Source organism: Triticum aestivum, chromosome 1A, assembly GCF_018294505.1.
Source record: "Triticum aestivum cultivar Chinese Spring chromosome 1A, IWGSC CS RefSeq v2.1, whole genome shotgun sequence".
Lineage (NCBI taxonomy): Eukaryota > Viridiplantae > Streptophyta > Magnoliopsida > Poales > Poaceae > Triticum > Triticum aestivum.
The window spans coordinates 25,470,790-25,488,886 of NC_057794.1; the positions used below are offsets into that span (position 1 = coordinate 25,470,790).

Here is an 18,097-nt window from a genome sequence, read left to right on the forward strand (position 1 = left end):
TCTTCTTCTTCTTCTTCTTCTTCTTCTTCTTCTTCTTCTCCCTCCTCCGACCACTAAGGGAGCTCACCTTTCGCCTCCGTGTCCTCCACCCCCTTCATTGTTTCCATACCTATGAAAATGTTAATATAATAGTTAGTCACACAATGCAAAATGACAACACAAGCATTGAGCCAAAAGAACAAGATCATAGTAAGTGACATACGGCAATGGTCCATTGAGCCAAGTGAACATTCCTCCACCACGGCCGCCGCTAAGGCCAAGATCACCACCACTGCCTCTACCACCACCACGGCCTAGACCACCACCACGGCCTCTACCGCCACCATGGCCTCTACCGCCACCACGGCCTCTGCCACCATCACGGCCAAGACCATCACCACGACCTAGGCCTTCACCACGGCCAAGACCATCACCACGGCCTAGGCCTTCACCACGACCTCTACCACCACCACCACGGCCTAGACCATCACCACGGCCTAGGCCTTCACCACGGCCAAGACCATCCCCACGGCCTAGGCCATCACCACGGCCTCTACCACCACCACGACCTCTTTGTTGCCTAGTGCCTCGTTGGCTTGTTTGACTTGGTTGGCTACTCCTTGGTTGACTTGGTTGGCTATCATTTGCTTGGCTTCTGCTTGCATCATTTTTATTTGATCTTTTTCTTGATTTGGGACAAGTTCTTGTGTTGTGTCCCCCATGACTGCAGTCCCCACAACGGGATTGCTCACGAGGCTCTTGGAATTGGCCGGTGCCATATTCTCCACCGCCACCACGGCCCCATCCGTCCATGTCACCTCTAAGACACTTTGTCTTACGTCTTCCCCGTCTAACGACCTTCAATTCCGGGTCCGGCCATAGTTGAACTCCATGATACTCCGGCCATTGTGATTGGTCCAAGTATGGCTGAAACCGGGGAGCCCATGTATTCTTTACCGTCATGATTGAGAACTCAGACTCCCTCACGGTAAGAGGGTGATTGACGTCCACATTCCTAACACGGGCTGCATTTAACAAGTGCGAGCATGGGAGATGAAGCAACGATGGCCTCATGCAGCTGCAATCACACCGTGTTAGGGAGACCTTGAAAGCGCGGCCTCCGTGTTGGTGGCCATCATTTCTGGTTCCTCCAGGCTCTTTCACCTCATACTTCCACTCGTTGTCGTCATATAGTACAGCTTCTTGGGAGTCTGCCTTTCGTGATTGAAAGTCCAACCATTCTTCAACCTTTGGTGGGAAATAGTACTTGTGTTTATCCTTGTTCTCACCAGCAATCTGCTTATCCGTCTCCATTGAATACTTCAAAAAGTATCCATTCATCTTGTCAAATGTGTATTGAACTATTGCCGTCACAGGTAATGCACGTACACCCTTGAGCACCTTATTGAAGCATTCTGCCATATTGCTTGTCATTTGACCGTACCTCCGGCCATCTTCATCGAAAGCACGTGCCCACATATTCCTTTCGACAATGTTCTTACTGAGAAATTCATGACCACCGGGGTCAAGTTTCTTGTGTCTGAGCAATGCATTGAACAATGTGGCAAACCGCTTGTTGGTGAAAGCGAGACAACAATCTTGAAGATCATCGGCCAACTCCTTGATACCATATGCCCTATAGAAGTTTGCACAAAAGTGCCTCATGCACCATCGATGGTGCAACTTTCTATGTCCGGGAATGTCAACCACCACATGCCCTATAGAAGTTTGCATTGAGTCGGTTGTATGCTTCCTCCCAATTGCCATACAACATCTTGAATGCGGCTTGCTTTGCCTTCCATGCCTTGCCGTACTTCACCTTGTAATGAAAGATGGCTTTCACAAGGTCAATGACACTCTTGATGCTCATTGTTGGAAGTGTGGATATTTGGTTGGAAAGCCTATAAGCGATGAACTCGGACGTGAGTTGTCTGTGTTGTTGGTACACAAGCTTGCCATCCGCATTCTTGTGCCGGCACATGTGATTTGGTAGACAACTCACTATGCGCCAAGTGGGACCTCCTTTCCATGGCCTTGCACGCACAATCCATGGACAACTTGGCACTTCACATTTGACCGTGTAACGCACATTGACGTCCGAGTTGGCCACTTTATGTGGACGATAATGCGTAACCGAGTAGTTGTCGAGCCACATCTTCAATTCCAAGAAGGATTGAAACTCACAACCGGGATATATCCCGTTCTTGCCATCTTCCAAATCACGGTGAGAACTTGGCCTAGCTCCAAGAGATATGCATTTGCCACCATCCACAACGGCTTCATCCGCGAGACTAAGATCCTTGAACAATGGTGTCTTGTGATCCCGCCCGAATACCTTCTTGAATGCTTGGGCCTCCTTCGGTGTGAACCCCTCCTCATCAACTTCTTCATCGGGACCATCGTCATCCGAGTCCGATGCATATGCACGGGAAAAAAGGGATGGATTGGTCCATTGTCTCTTGCACATGATATTGGTCGAGATCACCCACATTGTTGTCATGGAGATCAACTTCGTTGTCATCCTCCTCGTACTCATCATTCTCCTCTTCAAAACCTTCATTTTGGTTGTTTGGAGTCGGGCTCAATGTTGGCCAATCTTGTTGCGTGAAATGAGGTTCACTCATTTGATCTTAGTTCATGGGTGGTGGAGTGGTAACAACCAACGAGGAGGGGTTCCGGTTCAAGTCCAAATTCAAAGTAGACTCAACCTTCTTGGAGGCAAATAACTCAAGAGCCTTGTCTAGAGATTCGGTAACCGTCTCCTTGTATGCAACCCAACGTTGCTCGGAGTTCACACGCATTGTCTTCCAACGGATGTGCATTCCAAAACCAACATTATGCCTTCCCACGAACTCAACAACGTCACTTGGGTCCATCCAATTCAAATCCTTCCTCACTTGGTCCAAGAGCTCCGCATAGCTTGGACTACTCTCAAACACCATGTCAAGCTCATCCGGGTCCGGCTCAACATTGCCTTTCAAAAAGGCCTCTTTATCCACATGATGAACATAAACACATGTTCTCCCCATCCCTACAATAATAAAAAACACACATATATCAAGTAATTACTTAACAAAAAATATATGCACAAAATACATATGCCATAACATATATATGAATTAATAACCCTAACCCCCACTTAACAATAACCACAACCCTAACCATAGCATAATCCTAAAACCAACATCAAATACACATAACTCTAACCCTAGCATACTATGAAAGCCTAACCAACCCAAATTAGCAAAGAAATATAACATGATTCAATACAAATTTGCAAATCCAAGCCAAAACTAGGGTTTCCCCAAAGTAGCAATATTTGAGCAAATGTGACAATTCCTATGGATGAAAACGAGGGGATCGAAGGAGATTACCTCCCTAAGGGAGGGGTTGGCTTCGAAATCCACGGTCAAATACTTCGGATTTGCAAGATTTGAGAAGGATTTGAGAGGGGGAGAGGGGAAGAGAGGAGAGGCGCAAGGCTAAGGGTTTGTGTGGGGTGGGGTGTGTGGGGTGGGGGTGGGATGGGAGAGAGGGTGGGGCCAGCCTAAGTGGAACACAGACTGTGCAGCGCCTAAGAGCTAGGCGCTGCACATTACAAGTGTGGCGCCTAAGTCTGAGGCGTTGCAGTGCTGTCTGTGGGGCCGCAACTGGACCAGGGCTGCCACGCTGGCAGGAGGTGCGACGCCTAAGGCAGAAGCGCTGCATAGTGGTGTGTGGCGCCTAGCTGTCGGGCGTCACACAAAAAGGTCAGCAGAGTGAAATTTTTTCGGAACGAAGTCAGTTTATGATTTGATTTGGACCTCAGGTCAAATATGTGATTTCTGCCCATCGCCGGCGCCTCGCTCACCGCGGCGACGGCCGGTGCCTGTTGCGACGTTGTTGTCGCGTTGCACGCCGCACGTGTACGCGTGGGCCGATGGCTGGTCGAGTCCCACATGGGGGCCATGTGCAGCCGCGCGCATACGACAGCGCCGCGCGGGGGCCCCCACGCGTACGTACCACGACTCCACCCCACTGCAGCGACCTCCTTCGTCGGGTCTCTCCCTCGGGGATTATAAATAACTAATTTACAAATGCAAATCAAGAATTCTACCGGAAGAGAGCGCTAATCAAAAAGCAACCGATGCTTACCGTTCGTTAATCATTGCAACCGCTAGTTCTGCACCGTTAATCTGTTTTTGTTTTGAAGTTGCCACCCTCTCTCGACCGACCTTCACTTAATTAAGCAACTGTGAAGGTTACTACGAACCAGTTTACTTGTCAGCTCCAACCGTACTGGTTAAAAAAATCGACGATATATACGTTTGTAATTTAATGAACGGCGGGTAGCTAAGCTAAGCTAGAAAATAATGGCAGGTTGATGGTGGGCTGTTGGGAATTGTGGGCTATGCGGGAGCTAGACGACGACACGGGTTCACGATTGCACCAGCTTGCTGTTAGGCACGCGGCGACCGTATTAAGAATGATACTGTAGTATATCACATGCAAGAGTCCAAGCGATATAGTATCGGTAGAAGGTAGATGCTGTTAGTTCCTAGCTATTAGATTAGATATGTGTGTCATGTTTCTTAATCACCTCCTAAGTGCTGGTGCATGCACAGGTTCCGAGGTTGCTGAGAGAAAACACAGATCAGACCAAGGCCAGAGATTAGATTAGATTAAGGTTAGGGGAGAATCCAGAGGATGTGCGCCCCATGTTCTGAGGTGGTGTACGTGGCGACTTGTCCGCGCAGCCCCGAGCTGGAGCCGGTGTCCTCGGTTTTCTACTTTTATTCTTGGGATAGCCTCAGACTAATCAATTTCCATGCTTGACTTTTTCTTTGCAGAGAAGAGACTATTCCCATGCCTGACTTTTTTTATTCCCATGCCTGACTTAATTAGCTATATATCATTTCGTTAAAGCGAATTGCTGAACATGGGTCATATAAGTCTTTTTTTTGCGGGGTGGGTCATATAAGTGTTATACCCCTCCATTCCTAAATATTTGTCTTTTTAGAGATTTCAAATGGACTACCATATACGAATATATATAGACATATTTTGAGTGTAGATCCACTCATTTTGCTCCGTATGTAGTCACTCGTTGAAATCTTTAAAAAGATAAATATTTAGAAACGGAGGAAGTATATGGTACTCCATGGAAAATAATAAAGAAGTTCAAAAAAACAAGCATGTAATTGATATGTAAACACAAGGCACTCTCCGGCGACAGTTTAGTGTGTTGTGCAACAATGCCCTGCTTCGTTCTTCTTTTTTCAAAAATATTGGATCTATTACAAAAGTTCACCGAAAGTACAAAGTGTCTCAAACATGATAAAAATTACATCGAGGTTTCGAGACCATAGAACGACCACTACTGCCGCCAACGTGCAGTTGCCACCGCTCATCTACCGGAGCCAACTTGACCTTGTTGATGACAGTTGAGATGTCTTCATCCACGTGCTCCTAAGGACCAGCGCCCTGGAGCCGAGTCATCGATGTTGAACCCTTGCACATGGTCACACCAATCTCACCCCAAGGAGACGACGGGAATCTATGCCGGAGCTCCGACGACTACATCCAAACGAACGAGCTTGAGGAGAATCGGAGCTCGAAAGACAAAATCAAAGAAGAAGCGCCACACCTGACAGGACAGAAAAAATCTAACCTAAACTACTAACTGGAGCGAAGGCATAGAAATTCCCCTCCCCACCTGGCCGCTGGAGCAGCAGGCAAAGGGGAGGTGAATCCATGTGCTCGCTAATGAAGTTTGGGAGAGTTTTTTCTAGCCGTCTAGGGTTAGGGGAGGGAAATGAACAGTGTTTCGTTCTTTGTGGGTGGTCTAGCTATAGGATGCTTTTTGTTGGGATGTGGCTACTTTTGTGATCATGCTTGACATCAAGCTGGTGGCATCTAGTAGTGATTCTGCCTTGGTTCTTGTTACTCTTCCTATTGTCGGTTTTTTCTTTGATCTGCTTTCAAAGAGGGTGTACTCATCACCTTGTATCATTTCGACCATGTAGCTTTATTTATAAAGCATGGGGAAGCCCATTTCAAGAGATGAAATGTTGACGCATGTACATATATTTTGTTAAAAATGTGACCATTTGCTAGCCGGGAAGTCACAAATTAAGTGACATAATAGTGATATTTTTATCATAAATTCTCCCTATATTGTGCACACATTTTTCAGTATTTAACTTTGGTCATCAAGTAAATCAATAATATATAAACCACGTGACTTGAAAAATTGTACCATTGAAAATTTATTTTGAATACAAATCCATGCAAAATCATAGTCATAAGTGACTATTTTTAGAAAATAATCTAATGAGTTTCATGTGCCTTAATTAACACGTTCACATTCCACCAAAAAAAACACATTCCGTATTAATCAGATAGTCAAAGAATTTTCAATGAATATAATTATGTCTATATTTTGAAATGAAGAGAGTTAACATAGTACTCGGATAACATTTATACTACTCTCGCTTTCGTCGTTAGCAACATTACGTACGGTAAAAGAACTCGAAGTATCATGTACTATCACAGCCGGTTTGAGAGTCTCCACATCCAGAGTTGGTTATGATGCGTGTGTTATATCAAGTTATCATATATAGTTTTTGCAAAGGAAAACATGTTTCAATGTCTTTTCTTTTTCTTTTCCTTTTTGTGCAAAGCAAATACTAGAAATCTCCAAGCTCATTTCTGAGTTGCTTCAGTAGCATAAGGCTGGTCATAGTGAGGAGTAACTTATACTAGTGTCATGCATATGACACTAGTCTAAGTTACTACCTCCATAGTGCAAAGTATCTTAGTAGTGTCATAGATAGTTTCATTTATTGCCTGATAGACTCATTTTACTTCGGGAAGCGCTATGTTATAGTAACATATTATGTTACTCCAAGCACCTCTCTCCTCATTAAATACTTGTCACATAAGCAAAATTGTCTTGGGGTGTGTTAAGTTACTACCTAAGTTACCCCCACTATGGCTAGCCTTAGATAGATTAGGCCTCTCCCAATGCTCCACCTTGTACATGTGCTAAGCCTTCCACGTAGACAAAAAATCCGATGTGGCGAGTTATTTAAGAAGAAAGAGATGAGTATGATGACCCAGGAAGAAACGATGCTAAGCGTGAACCTAGGCAAAACATTTAAAATAAGAAAGCCCACCAATACATGAAGAGGTTTAGTTGCTAAATCATTAAATGAAGCAAGCTTGGCAACCATAAGCTTGGCACCTATGCATTGGGGAGTATAGTTGCTAAGCTATTTAATGTGCTTAGCACCTCATCTAAGCACTCATGCATTGGCAGCAGCCTTAAGCAGAAACTTTTGAAGACAAGTGGAGGGTATTAATGGAGGGTGTGGGGTTTCGTGTTGTGCCGGTGCACATGCACGATTAGGTTTGACGGGTAAAGCAGTTGGAGTAAAACCTTGGGAAAGGTCCAAACGGTCGCCTGTTTCCCCGACGAGCTCCGTCTTTCCTTCGACTCATCACTGAATTCAGCTTCTGTTTCCTGCCCGAAACCATACAATAATATTGCTCGCCTTCGTCCAATCCGGTCGACGTCTCGTCCCATGCATACCGACGCCCTACACGAACACTAGCACGGGCCTAGCTAGGTAGCTCCGCTTGGCCGTAATCCAGCCTCACATTGCCCTCACATACTCTGCCGCTCTTATCAAGTTCTCTCCTTGATTCTACCATGGACCCGGCCGGCTACAGTGAAGTCTTATTTGGTGTGGGGGGCTCAGTTGACTACTACTAGCAAATTTTGTGCACCATGCACCATGGTGCACACATCTTTTGCCTTCCAAATTTATAATTACCACTCGGTTGTCTGCATGCTTTGTGGGGCTATACATGTCAGCATGATGCTCAAATTACCTCATGCTGACTGGTGAGGCTCTTGAGCTACGGCCGGGGTTGAGCAGATGCAATATTGTACTCTTTTCTTTTTAACCCATGGGCAGTAGGACTGCATGCTTTGCTGCTTGCCTCCTGATGTCTTCGCTCACATCGTACCATCTCTCGAGAACCGGCTCACTAGACGGAGACAACCAAACACTAGGGTTGCACGCCGTCCCCGCTTTGGCACCGGGCCCGGCTTTTGTCAAAATTGTGTGTCAAATCACGGTTGCATGGTACTCCGCGTCTAGAAGATACTCTACTACACACATATCCAACTTTTGTGGCATACAACCTACATTTTGTTGATCAAGTTGATTGTCAAAGTTAGATCAAATTTGCAGTGTGGCCTTTGTGTGGATAAAAGGAGGGAGTGCTATCCAAGAGCAAGCAAAGTCACCATAGCTTCCAGGGCAACACCTTGGCAAGCAAAGTCACCATAGCTTCCACGGCAACACCTCGGCTAAAACGTGCATTATTTACGTTGCTAGTTCCAACAAGTGACAACGAAATCAATGATTTTCATCCTAGAGGGACAGATCATCGGCTGCAAAACCAACACCATCAGCCGGGAGATAGTGTGCATGTGTCGATCGTCATTGTCGGATCCAACCAGTTATGGTCAAATCGCGGCTTCACCACGGGAAGCATGAACTAGTGTTCGAAGCACCCCAATCTCTAGAACGGACCCAAAGTACTAAGATTATATTGCCTTTCATGAGTTGTACCACTGATATCTACGGCTATCACCACCACGTTGACCTTCGAGATAAGATGTTCCTTATGGCCGACTATCACTGGAGCACCTTGCAAGTAAGCACACATGAACCCTGGCCTATATCATCAACCTGGTTAAAGATCAACAACTTGTAGGAGAGGATGACCATGGGACAACCAACTTTTTTTTGATTCACCTGGCTACACTCATGAGCGTGCTGTCCACATAGAAGACTAGAACCGCTAACCTCCCACCACCCAGCACCGCAACACCGCAATCGCTCAGCTCCATAGGAGACGCCCACCATTCACACATGGCCACCGTGATGCCATCCAAATCCTATGGTACGAAGCCGAAACGACATATCGAGCCACCATTGGACTAGCCTTGTCACCGCCATTTACTGTGCGGTCTTTTCCTAGCAGCTTCTTCAGACAACGGGTCGTCGAAAAGAAAGTGAAGGGAGAGGCGGCACGAGCCTAGGGTTTGTTCCTCCCGGGCCGCGCTGACAAAGCGATCCCCAGGCATTTATGTTGCACGCATGCGAGTCTAGCTCCTAGCAATTTCTTTGCTCTTCTTATAAAAAGCATGGGTTTTCTCCATTCTACTACGTCAAGATGAGAAAAAAAATATGCATCCAAAGACAACACGTCAACATTGGAAATGACCAATTTTGAAAAGATCCTACACCCAACCATACAAATGTCTTTGCTCACACAGTAGCCTCGCTGCTAGAAAGGCAAGGAACACGTAGGACCAAAGGGGTGCACTACATGGCCACGCCCCATAATTGCCACGGGCCCACACACAAGTCCCCAAAACCCTAGCTCAAACTTTATCTACTACTACCACTCCAATTGTAGTAGCTCGGACCAAAAGCTGGAGAGGGACGGCTGGATGGACGGATGGATGGGGAGATCCAAGGTACGTGACCCCTCCGGATCTCGTGTCCTACGAAGCACCGATACGTCAAGATTAGCTGTATCGGCGTACTGTACGTGGCCGATATTTCGATACGCCTGATACGGCTCCGATACAGGTATCGCTGAAGTATCCCGATTTTTGATTTAAAAAAAAGAAAATAAACACAATACGGTGGCGACACGTTGTGGACACGGCCGGGATACGGCAAGCACGTCGCGGGCAGCCTTGAGCCCAATAGAAGCCCACAAGCCTAACCTAACATCAGCTCTCTCCTCTCTGTTCGACCACGAAGGATTGGATCTGGCGACAGCAGGCAGTGCGCTGCCGCCGCCGCCGCCTGCAGTAGCTCGTTGCCGCCGCCGCCTTGAATCGCCTCTCCACCCTGCCGGCTCGCCTTGCCGCCGCATGGAGTGACTTGAGTCTTCTCTGTCGCCGCCGCACGTCGCCGGCAACAACAAGGTATGATTGCGTCGCGTCCATGCTTGGCTGCTTGTCGTGTCCTGTATCCTATGTGCTTGGCTGCATCCAATGGGCTAGTATTTTGATCTCATCTCACACATTGTATTATGTTTTGCCTTTATTACATGTCATTTTATTAATTATTTATATATATTTGCCGTATCGCCGTATTGATGTTTCTAGAAATTGCCGTATCCCGTATCACCGTACTCGTATCGCCGTATCGGTGTCGCCGTATCGGTGCTTCATAGCTCGTGTCCCCCCGGCTACGGCGAGCCTATGGCCCTCTCTGTGCATGCGATGCATGGCCCTTTCATGGGTGAATATGATTAACTATTCGATGCAGTAGCTACTTGCCTTCTCGACTCCTCGCATGGCTGATGGCCCCTACCATCTGCTAACCACATTACCCGTTGGTTTTGTTCTGTTTAGCTTGTTGGTGATGAATTTGTCCATTTACCGGTAGCTTGCACTGTTTAAGTGGCACCCCTCTCTGCTGGTTAAATATAAGCATAGGCCATGCAGCTGAAGCTAGGCAGCCGGCCTATAGAAGAAAAGCGTTGTACGTTTGTGTGCTTTGGCGGTGCATGTGGATCTTGTACTATCTCTCAAGCTTTTTGGTTTTTCTATAACTATTTAAGCACTCCCCACATTGTCCAGTGCGTTTCATACATGCATGCCCTCGGATGTGAGCTTAATGCTGAGCAAAACAGCATATATATATATATATATATATATATATATATATATATATATATATATATATATATATATATATATATATATATATATATATATATATATATGATCCAACCAACCAACACCAGAGGCATGAACAGAGGTGCTCCACCCTGCATGGCATGAACATTTGGCTTGTGTGAGCAAGGCGGTGGTAATAAGCCATGGAGAACTTTTGTTTGGAGAAAAATAGCAACCCCATCAGCACACCAAGAGCTTGGTTTAAGCAAATTTTTCAAGGGTGGTGTAGGCATGCATGTGCATCCCCACAGCCAAGTAGCAGCGGTGCCGTACGTGCTAGTACTAAACTTGTTTGCGTCTCACGGGACGGCCGGGCAGTGGGCAGAGAGAAGAGAAGATCCGCGCCAGGATCCAAGCGCTAGAGACGGATGCTTAGCGGCGCTAGAGCTAGCTAGCCGTGTGTTAGTACTAGTAGTAGGACTGTAGGAGTGCTAACCACGACAGAGGGTCAGAGGGAGAAGATTAACGAAGTGGGAAGGGGTCGGGTTGGGTGGTTGCCGGCCGGCGCGCGCCTCCTTCCAGCCGACCCAACCAAAAGCAGGTGAAGAGGAGAGGCCGTTTCCCATGCAAACTTTTGTCTCCTCCCTGCCAGGGCAGAGTACCACCCCACGCGCCTTTCATACAAACGCGGACAAAGGCCCTGTTTAGATACTCTAACACAGTTAGAGTTAGAGTTATTTTTTAACACACTCTAATCCAAATAAACACCTCTTCGTCGGGATAGTTGGGTTAGATGAAACTAACCCACTTTAACCCTTCATGTTTTGGATACTTTTGGGTTATTTGATCCTTCAACTAACCTAAACTAGCTCCAACTTCATGATCCAAATAGGGCCAAAGAGAAACGGAGCGGGAAAAGCTTCGTTTTCATTTCCCCCGGGGCGAAAAATAGACGGTTTGTTTTCTGGGCATGGAGCGGTCGGGTACGCGTCTGTGACCCCTGCGTGGCGTACCCTGTCTGTGTTGGCAAAGCGTGCCGACTGAGAGAAAACCAGCGGAGCAGAGGAGAGGAGAGCACACCGGCAGGCACCATGCATGCATGGTCAAACACTCAAAGGTCAGCTCTCCTCTCCACTGCACGTCTAGCTACCACGCTCGTAGCCAGCTAGCCTCCTAGCATGCCCGGCCTGTAGCAACCATTTCCTCTCCAGCGCGTCGATGCATGCCATGCCCGGTTCAGTTTCGCCTCCGTCCACTGTCTTTTTTCATTTACAATTTTTTCCGTAAGCGTACAATATTTTCATAAAAGGCAGAATTTGAATTACAAGAAAACTACAACTTGTTGCGAAAAATAAGCATAGTGCAGACACCACGCCACACCAGGCAAGTCCGAAAAACTGCAAACACCGACAACACAACTACAAAGCACAAAAGAGCCTGTCCAAAATCAGATCAACGTCATCGCATCTTGACCAGCGCCGGTCACCTCCGAAGACAGTACCAACTCCGGATGAACTTCCCTTATTGTCGCACCATCCACCCTTTGATGCCTAAAGGAGGTGGCAAGTAGACGGCAGAACTTTGGTCGGTCCACTAAAGGCATTATCTTGGATTCACCGGCGATGACATACATTGCACCATTCAAGATCGTCTTGGACAACGGCGAGCACCGGAAGTAGCGCAACATGGAACCTCAAGACCGTGTCTTTCAAACGTGATGCTCCCAGCAGAGTACCGGCGTAGAAGACGCCACCATCACGTCGGTTCAACTCCGAACCTAGGCTTTCTCCCGAAGACCGCTACCAATATCCAAAGCAAGCGATGGAGATGCCGACATACCTTGGCAGCGCCTCCATGGAGGGGAACGGCACCTACGGGCGCCGTCGCCACCAGCACCGATCGAGAACGGGTAGGAATTTCTTTCGGACCGCCACATACCTCCATCCCTGCCCATCGTATTGGGGGCAGACCATCCAAGTTGGCACTCCGCCACCGCCGCAGCACTAAGCCAGCATAGCCGAGAAGTCGATAACATCCGAGACCCGCACAACCGTACTTCCAGCTCCTCCACGGCTGAGAGCTCGCCGAGCTCCCTCCATGTCCGACCATGGTTCGTCGGACCGCACACCGAGCCATTAGGCCAACTCTAGGCAGATGTCTGCGTCGCGGCCCTACAACCCAGATCAGGCCCATCCTGCCTGTGCCACCACCTCCATCACCCACGACCATGAAGACCAGGAGGGGGCGCCATGACGTGCTCGGCCGCTGCAAGCGCATCAACTCGTGGTCGAGCCCTACCACGCCGCCTAGGCCAAACCGAACCGCGGACGCCTTGTCCCGTCCCGTCGCCTCCAGGAGGGGCCTCCATGCCGCGACCATCTCCTCCCAAGAGCCCTAGTCGCGCACCTCCTCCCCGCTGCGCTGCTTCGCCGTCACACCAGCTCCAGATCTTGCAGCAAGCAGCGCCAAAAATCCCACCACCGAGGGCCACACCCGAACCCAGCGAGCGCGCGAGCCAGATCCCGTCACCGACGGGCTTTGCCCGCCGACGTGCGTCGAGGGGTAAGGAGGGAGAGGGGGCGGCGGCGGTGGTTAGGGTTTCCGCCCGAGCCGCCCCAAGGGAGCGACACAAGGGGGGAAAAGAGATTATTTATTTACAAATCTAATGGACACCGAGCTCCATGGAGGCCTAAATTTGAAAAATTTCCAAAATCCAAACTTTTTAGTTTTCAAAAGTTCTGAATATATATATATATATATATATATATATATACCTAGAGACATGGTGTATATGTGTGTAAATTTTATGGTCGAAATACATAAAATTGACGGCTACACAAACAAAGTTTATGGATTTTTAGCATATGTATTGTTCATTCTCAAAGTCCATGATTTTTTGTGCAACTTTGTTATGTCAAGTGTGTACTGTAATGTCGTGTGTACTGCACACACGCACACCTTACCCCTACGAGCACCTCGGAGAGACTGAGCTGACATTGTCATCTTGAGATTTTACAAAGTCATCGTAGGCGCCTCTTAGTCAACGGGAACGTCTCCTCCCACTGAAAACGTATCGCCGAAAATCCTAAAATAAATTCAGAATAAATGCAAGCGCCAGTATTTGATTCCTGGTGGGCTGGGAATACCACTGTCCTCCTAATCATCCAACCATAGGTTGATTTATTTTTTGTCTCCAAATTTACATGTACATTTGTAAATATTCAATAACTTAATAATTAATTTATCAATAGATCACAAATAATCAAATTTTCACCTATATGCGAGTCTTCGTACATAAACATTTTAAAGTTTTTGGTACCTACAGAAAGATGCATCAAATTATTATGAGTTTACATGTACGTGATTATGAGTTCAAAAAATTTATTCCTTGGGCCGCAATTTTTTTTATCATGCCAAAATAAAGGGTGCCATGAGTTTTTCCACTATCCACACTTACTCCGCATCACAAGCTCACTCAACATATAATATCCTGAGCTTTCTTTCATCTTTCTATTTTACTTTAAAATGATGCGCCAGACAATAAGCTCGGCGACTGCAACGACACGCGGCAGGCAGATCGTTGCCCTCACAATCATCTCTTTCAAAATATACTATTATTCTACACATTTGTTTTTGTTTTGATTCATGAACCAAACGTTAAGAGCACCTGGACATGAACCTATAGATTATTGTACCATCAGTCCTTGGCCTTCAGATACCTTTCAGAGTTTGTTGGTCTATTTAATTCAGAATACAATGTACCACTAAGGCACTAACATGCACATTACAATATCTATGGACATCTGTCGTATCCAAAAGATAGTCTGAATTAGATATTGCAGCCATTGTTCACACCGTTTGGGGACTATACAATGTTGCAACATACTAAGCCATAATAAACAAGAAGTATGAGCACCCGGACTTTCAGAAAATGAAGAGGGATGCAAATGCATTTTTAAAATACATAATCAGGTAAAATATATTTTCAAAAAAGTTTAACCACCATTAATTATAGACAGCCCTGCTTTGCAAGTCACCATAATTTTGGGGGCATTTATTCTGCATGGGATCTAAATGCAGAGGAACAACAACTAATTCATCCAGCAGACAAACCAGTCATGACCTAATGATGCACTGTCCTTCTAATTAACCCGGTCAAATTTGCCAACCAAGAAATTTTTGAAAAGTATGGCTTCGGTCTTTTGGAGGGAAGAGAGCAGGAAGCTGCCCATCTTCAAAAACACAGCCCATTTGTTCCACCCTTAATTGCCTTAATTAAGAACAGCACCTCCATAGCTTTGTGCTGTAAAACTGAAGATGTGTGCACAGTTTTGCATTACCTCTATCCAAAATTTTCATTTTTTTCCGCAAGACAATACCACTTCTACACAATCAAATTCAGGTGTAGCCTCCATTGGTTTGTACATGTTTATCCTATTTTTGTGTCTTTCAAACCCCATGATCCAAAAGGCTTTTCCATTTAAATATTTTTTCTTTTTCAGAAGAGAACACATAAATTCAGGTGTAGCCTCCACCGTCAAAAACAAATATACTTCCTCCGTCCGGAAATACTTATCGGAGGAATGAATGTATCTAGATGTATTTTAGTTTTAGATACATTCATTTTTATCTATTTCTCCGACGAGTAATTCTGGACGGAGGGAGTACAATTTCAGGCACTTTTTTCTGTCTACACAAGAGACAGAAAAGTGGTTGGCCCCTCTTGCCTCTCTCTCTCTCAAAGTTTTTTTTTCTTTCTCTCTCCTTGTTGCAAGGAGCCACAGATGGCAGGTTATCAGAGGCTGATCACACATTCCATAAACATTTGCTCCATAATTTCCTCCCCTCCCCCCAACCTTTCCATACATCACCCAACCTTCCTTCCTCCCCAAAACCTCACACAGATCTCCTATATATACATTTCTCTCTCCCATCAAACCTCCCTCCTCCCTCCCCTCCTCCCCCAACACCAGCAGCCCTCCTCCACCGAGCAGCAGCCGTCCACGGCCAGAGACCAAGGCGGGCGCGGCGCAGTGCGTGACGGTCTGACGGAGAGCTAGGAGGTCAAGGACCGACGAAGCGATGGCAATGGAGCCGCTCCCCCTCGGCTTCGGCGACGCCATGGACACCACCCTCTTCTCCACGCTCTGGTCCTTCCAGGAGGAGCTGCAGCCCCAGGAGGTGCGTGACTTGCCCCCACAACCTTCTCCCCCCCTGCAATTACTCTCCTGTATCTTTGTTCCGCCTTCGTCCCCAACTCCGGCCGCCAAGAACCCGCGCCCTCCTCGCCGCCGCATTTCCTGACCGGCCGCCGGCAATGCCCGCCGCGTGCGCCGCCTTGGGTTGCGCGCGTGTCTTGTCGTGGTCAAGAAGGGTTAGGCAGGCAGCGAATTCGCCCGGGGCTCGAGAAGCCTTGGCGTGCCGGAATTCCCCGCCCTCTCTGCATTTTCCATGCTCCGATCCATGCCGGAATTATGTAGTACTTAACTTGCTCGAGTAGAAGACTTACTGACTGACTTTCTCGTTGGGTTTGGTCCGGTTCGGCCCGCCTTTTCCCCGTCCCCATTCTCTTTTCAACAAAAGTTCGGCACTGTTGCGGGATGCTCTGCAGCAATCATGCTGTTGCTCAGCGCTGGGTCCCGAGACGGGGAAAGGGTGATGAGTTTTTTACTGCCGGTATCATGCTTAGATTATTATTGTTTTCACCTTTGATCTTTGACGAGCCCAAAGCCAAAGCCAAAGCCAAAGCCGGGCATGGCATGGATGCCTCCACTAGCGGCTGTTGCATGGTGCAATCATTTGCCGGGAAGAAGGGAATCGAAATCATTCGCCGCTCCGAGGATTGGTTTTGGGTCGTGCGTGCGTGCATGCCATCGCCTTGTGCTTGGTGAATCACGGCCCCATCATCGCCTTGATCCTAGGATCGAATCATTGATTTTGATTCCCCCATCCGATTTTTTCAGATTGTATGCAGACCATGGTTGGTGCGGAAACGGTGGTGTTTGAGGTTGATTTTGGGGGAAGGATGGAAATGTTGATCTTGGTTGTGGAATTTGGTTGCAGAGCGTGGAGGAGCTGAAGCAGAGCTTGCTGGCGGCGACCATGGAGCTGGAGGTGTCCAAGGAGGAGCTGCGGAGGAAGGAGCAGAGCATCGCCAAGCTCGCCGACCTCGTGCGCCAGGTGGCCAAGGAGCGGGACGACGCGAGGGACCAGGTGCAGCAGCTGCTCCTCGCCGCGGCTAAGCAGGCCGCGCCGCCGGTGCACCAGCCGGCGCCGGCCCTGGGCACGTCGAGCGTCACCGACTCGGACTGCAGCCTCGTGTCGTCCCCCGTCGACCCCTTCTTCGACCCCGTCACCTCCTCCGACCGGCGCCGCTGCGGGGGCGGCAAGCTCGGCGCCGCCAGCCCGCCCCCGCCGGCCAAGCAGCAGCAGCTCTGCGGCGCCGACGCCGTGCTCGACATGCTCGCCGCGAAGAAGCCGCTGCCGCCGAGGGGTCGGCTGCTGCAGTCCGTCATGGAGGCGGGGCCCCTGCTGCAGAACCTGCTCGTGGCCGGGCCGCTCCCGCGCTGGCGCAACCCGCCGCCCGTGCACGCGCTCGACACGCTCCCGGTCGGCGGCGGCGGAGTCTACATGAACGCGACGCCACTCCACGCCGCGAACGCCGGCGCGGCTCCCGGCTACGGCCCCAACGCCAACAGCGCCTGCATGAAGCGGCCGATGGCGGCGATGCCCGCCATGCCCATGGCCGCCACCAGCTGCTCGCCGTCGCGGGGCTTCGCCCCCAAGCGGCACCGGCTGCATTGACCGTCCCTCCACCGCCCGCGCCTCGTCTTTTCCACCAGCGACCGCCGACCCCTCGCCGCCGGCCCGGCGGTTGGCTGCCATGTCACGCCTGTCAGTGACACGGCAGCGCTAGTTGCTGACTGCATTATAGTAGCGTCATAGAAGCAGAGTATAGTAGCAGAGTCATCAGTGGTTAATCCTGGTGTAAATAGGAAGGTTAATCTCACCCTCTTTTTTACCTCTTGTCAAATTTTCGTCTGGTGCTTGTGAGAGTCTTAGTGAGAGAGAGAGAGATTGTTCATATCTTTGCATGCATGGTAGCCAAATTGCCAATAGTCCTTTTGTTTTGTGCTGAGAAGAGAACTTTAGGTTCCACTGATCTCAGGCATGCCCTTGGCTTGTGTCAATTTACAATTTTATCCTACCTATTTGTAGCTTGGTTTTGGTATATGATTTACTTTTCCACAGATTAATGCATACTTTTATGCAAAGAAAAAGAAAAAATGGTACGGTGTTTTTTGATGTTAATAGTTTATAACCTGTCCAGTGTTGGAAGCAGAGTAGCAACTCCAATTTTCAGACTAATAATCCCGAGAAAATATGCAACAGAAAAATAAGTATGAACACCAGAGGTATCAA

General features: G+C 48.2%; 1 protein-coding gene across 2 annotated transcripts; it reads left to right on the forward strand.

Annotated features, from left to right (window-relative positions):
- Window positions 1–15,502: 15,502 nt before the first annotated feature.
- LOC123078320 (uncharacterized) lies at window positions 15,503–17,884 on the forward strand. 2 transcript variants are annotated; one of them, XM_044500817.1, is made up of 2 exons: window positions 15,503–15,856; window positions 16,739–17,884. In XM_044500817.1, exons 1-2 carry the CDS (start codon window positions 15,758–15,760, stop codon window positions 17,477–17,479), a joined length of 840 nt encoding a protein of 279 aa, XP_044356752.1. In that variant the 5' UTR covers window positions 15,503–15,757; the 3' UTR covers window positions 17,480–17,884. The 2 variants fall into 2 exon arrangements, with proteins under 2 accessions (XP_044356752.1, XP_044356805.1); XM_044500870.1 differs by lacking the exon at window positions 15,503–15,856 and adding an exon at window positions 15,873–16,655.
- The last annotated feature ends 213 nt before the right edge of the window (window positions 17,885–18,097 follow it).

Bases quoted from the DNA above. Each gene is read 5' to 3' on its own strand.
- LOC123078320 (XM_044500817.1), top strand. From the start codon at position 15,758: ATGGCAATGGAGCCGCTCCCCCTCGGCTTCGGCGACGCCATGGACACC. The intron at 15,857-16,738 runs GTGCGTGACTTG...ATTTGGTTGCAG, and splicing joins AGGAGCTGCAGCCCCAGGAG to AGCGTGGAGGAGCTGAAGCA.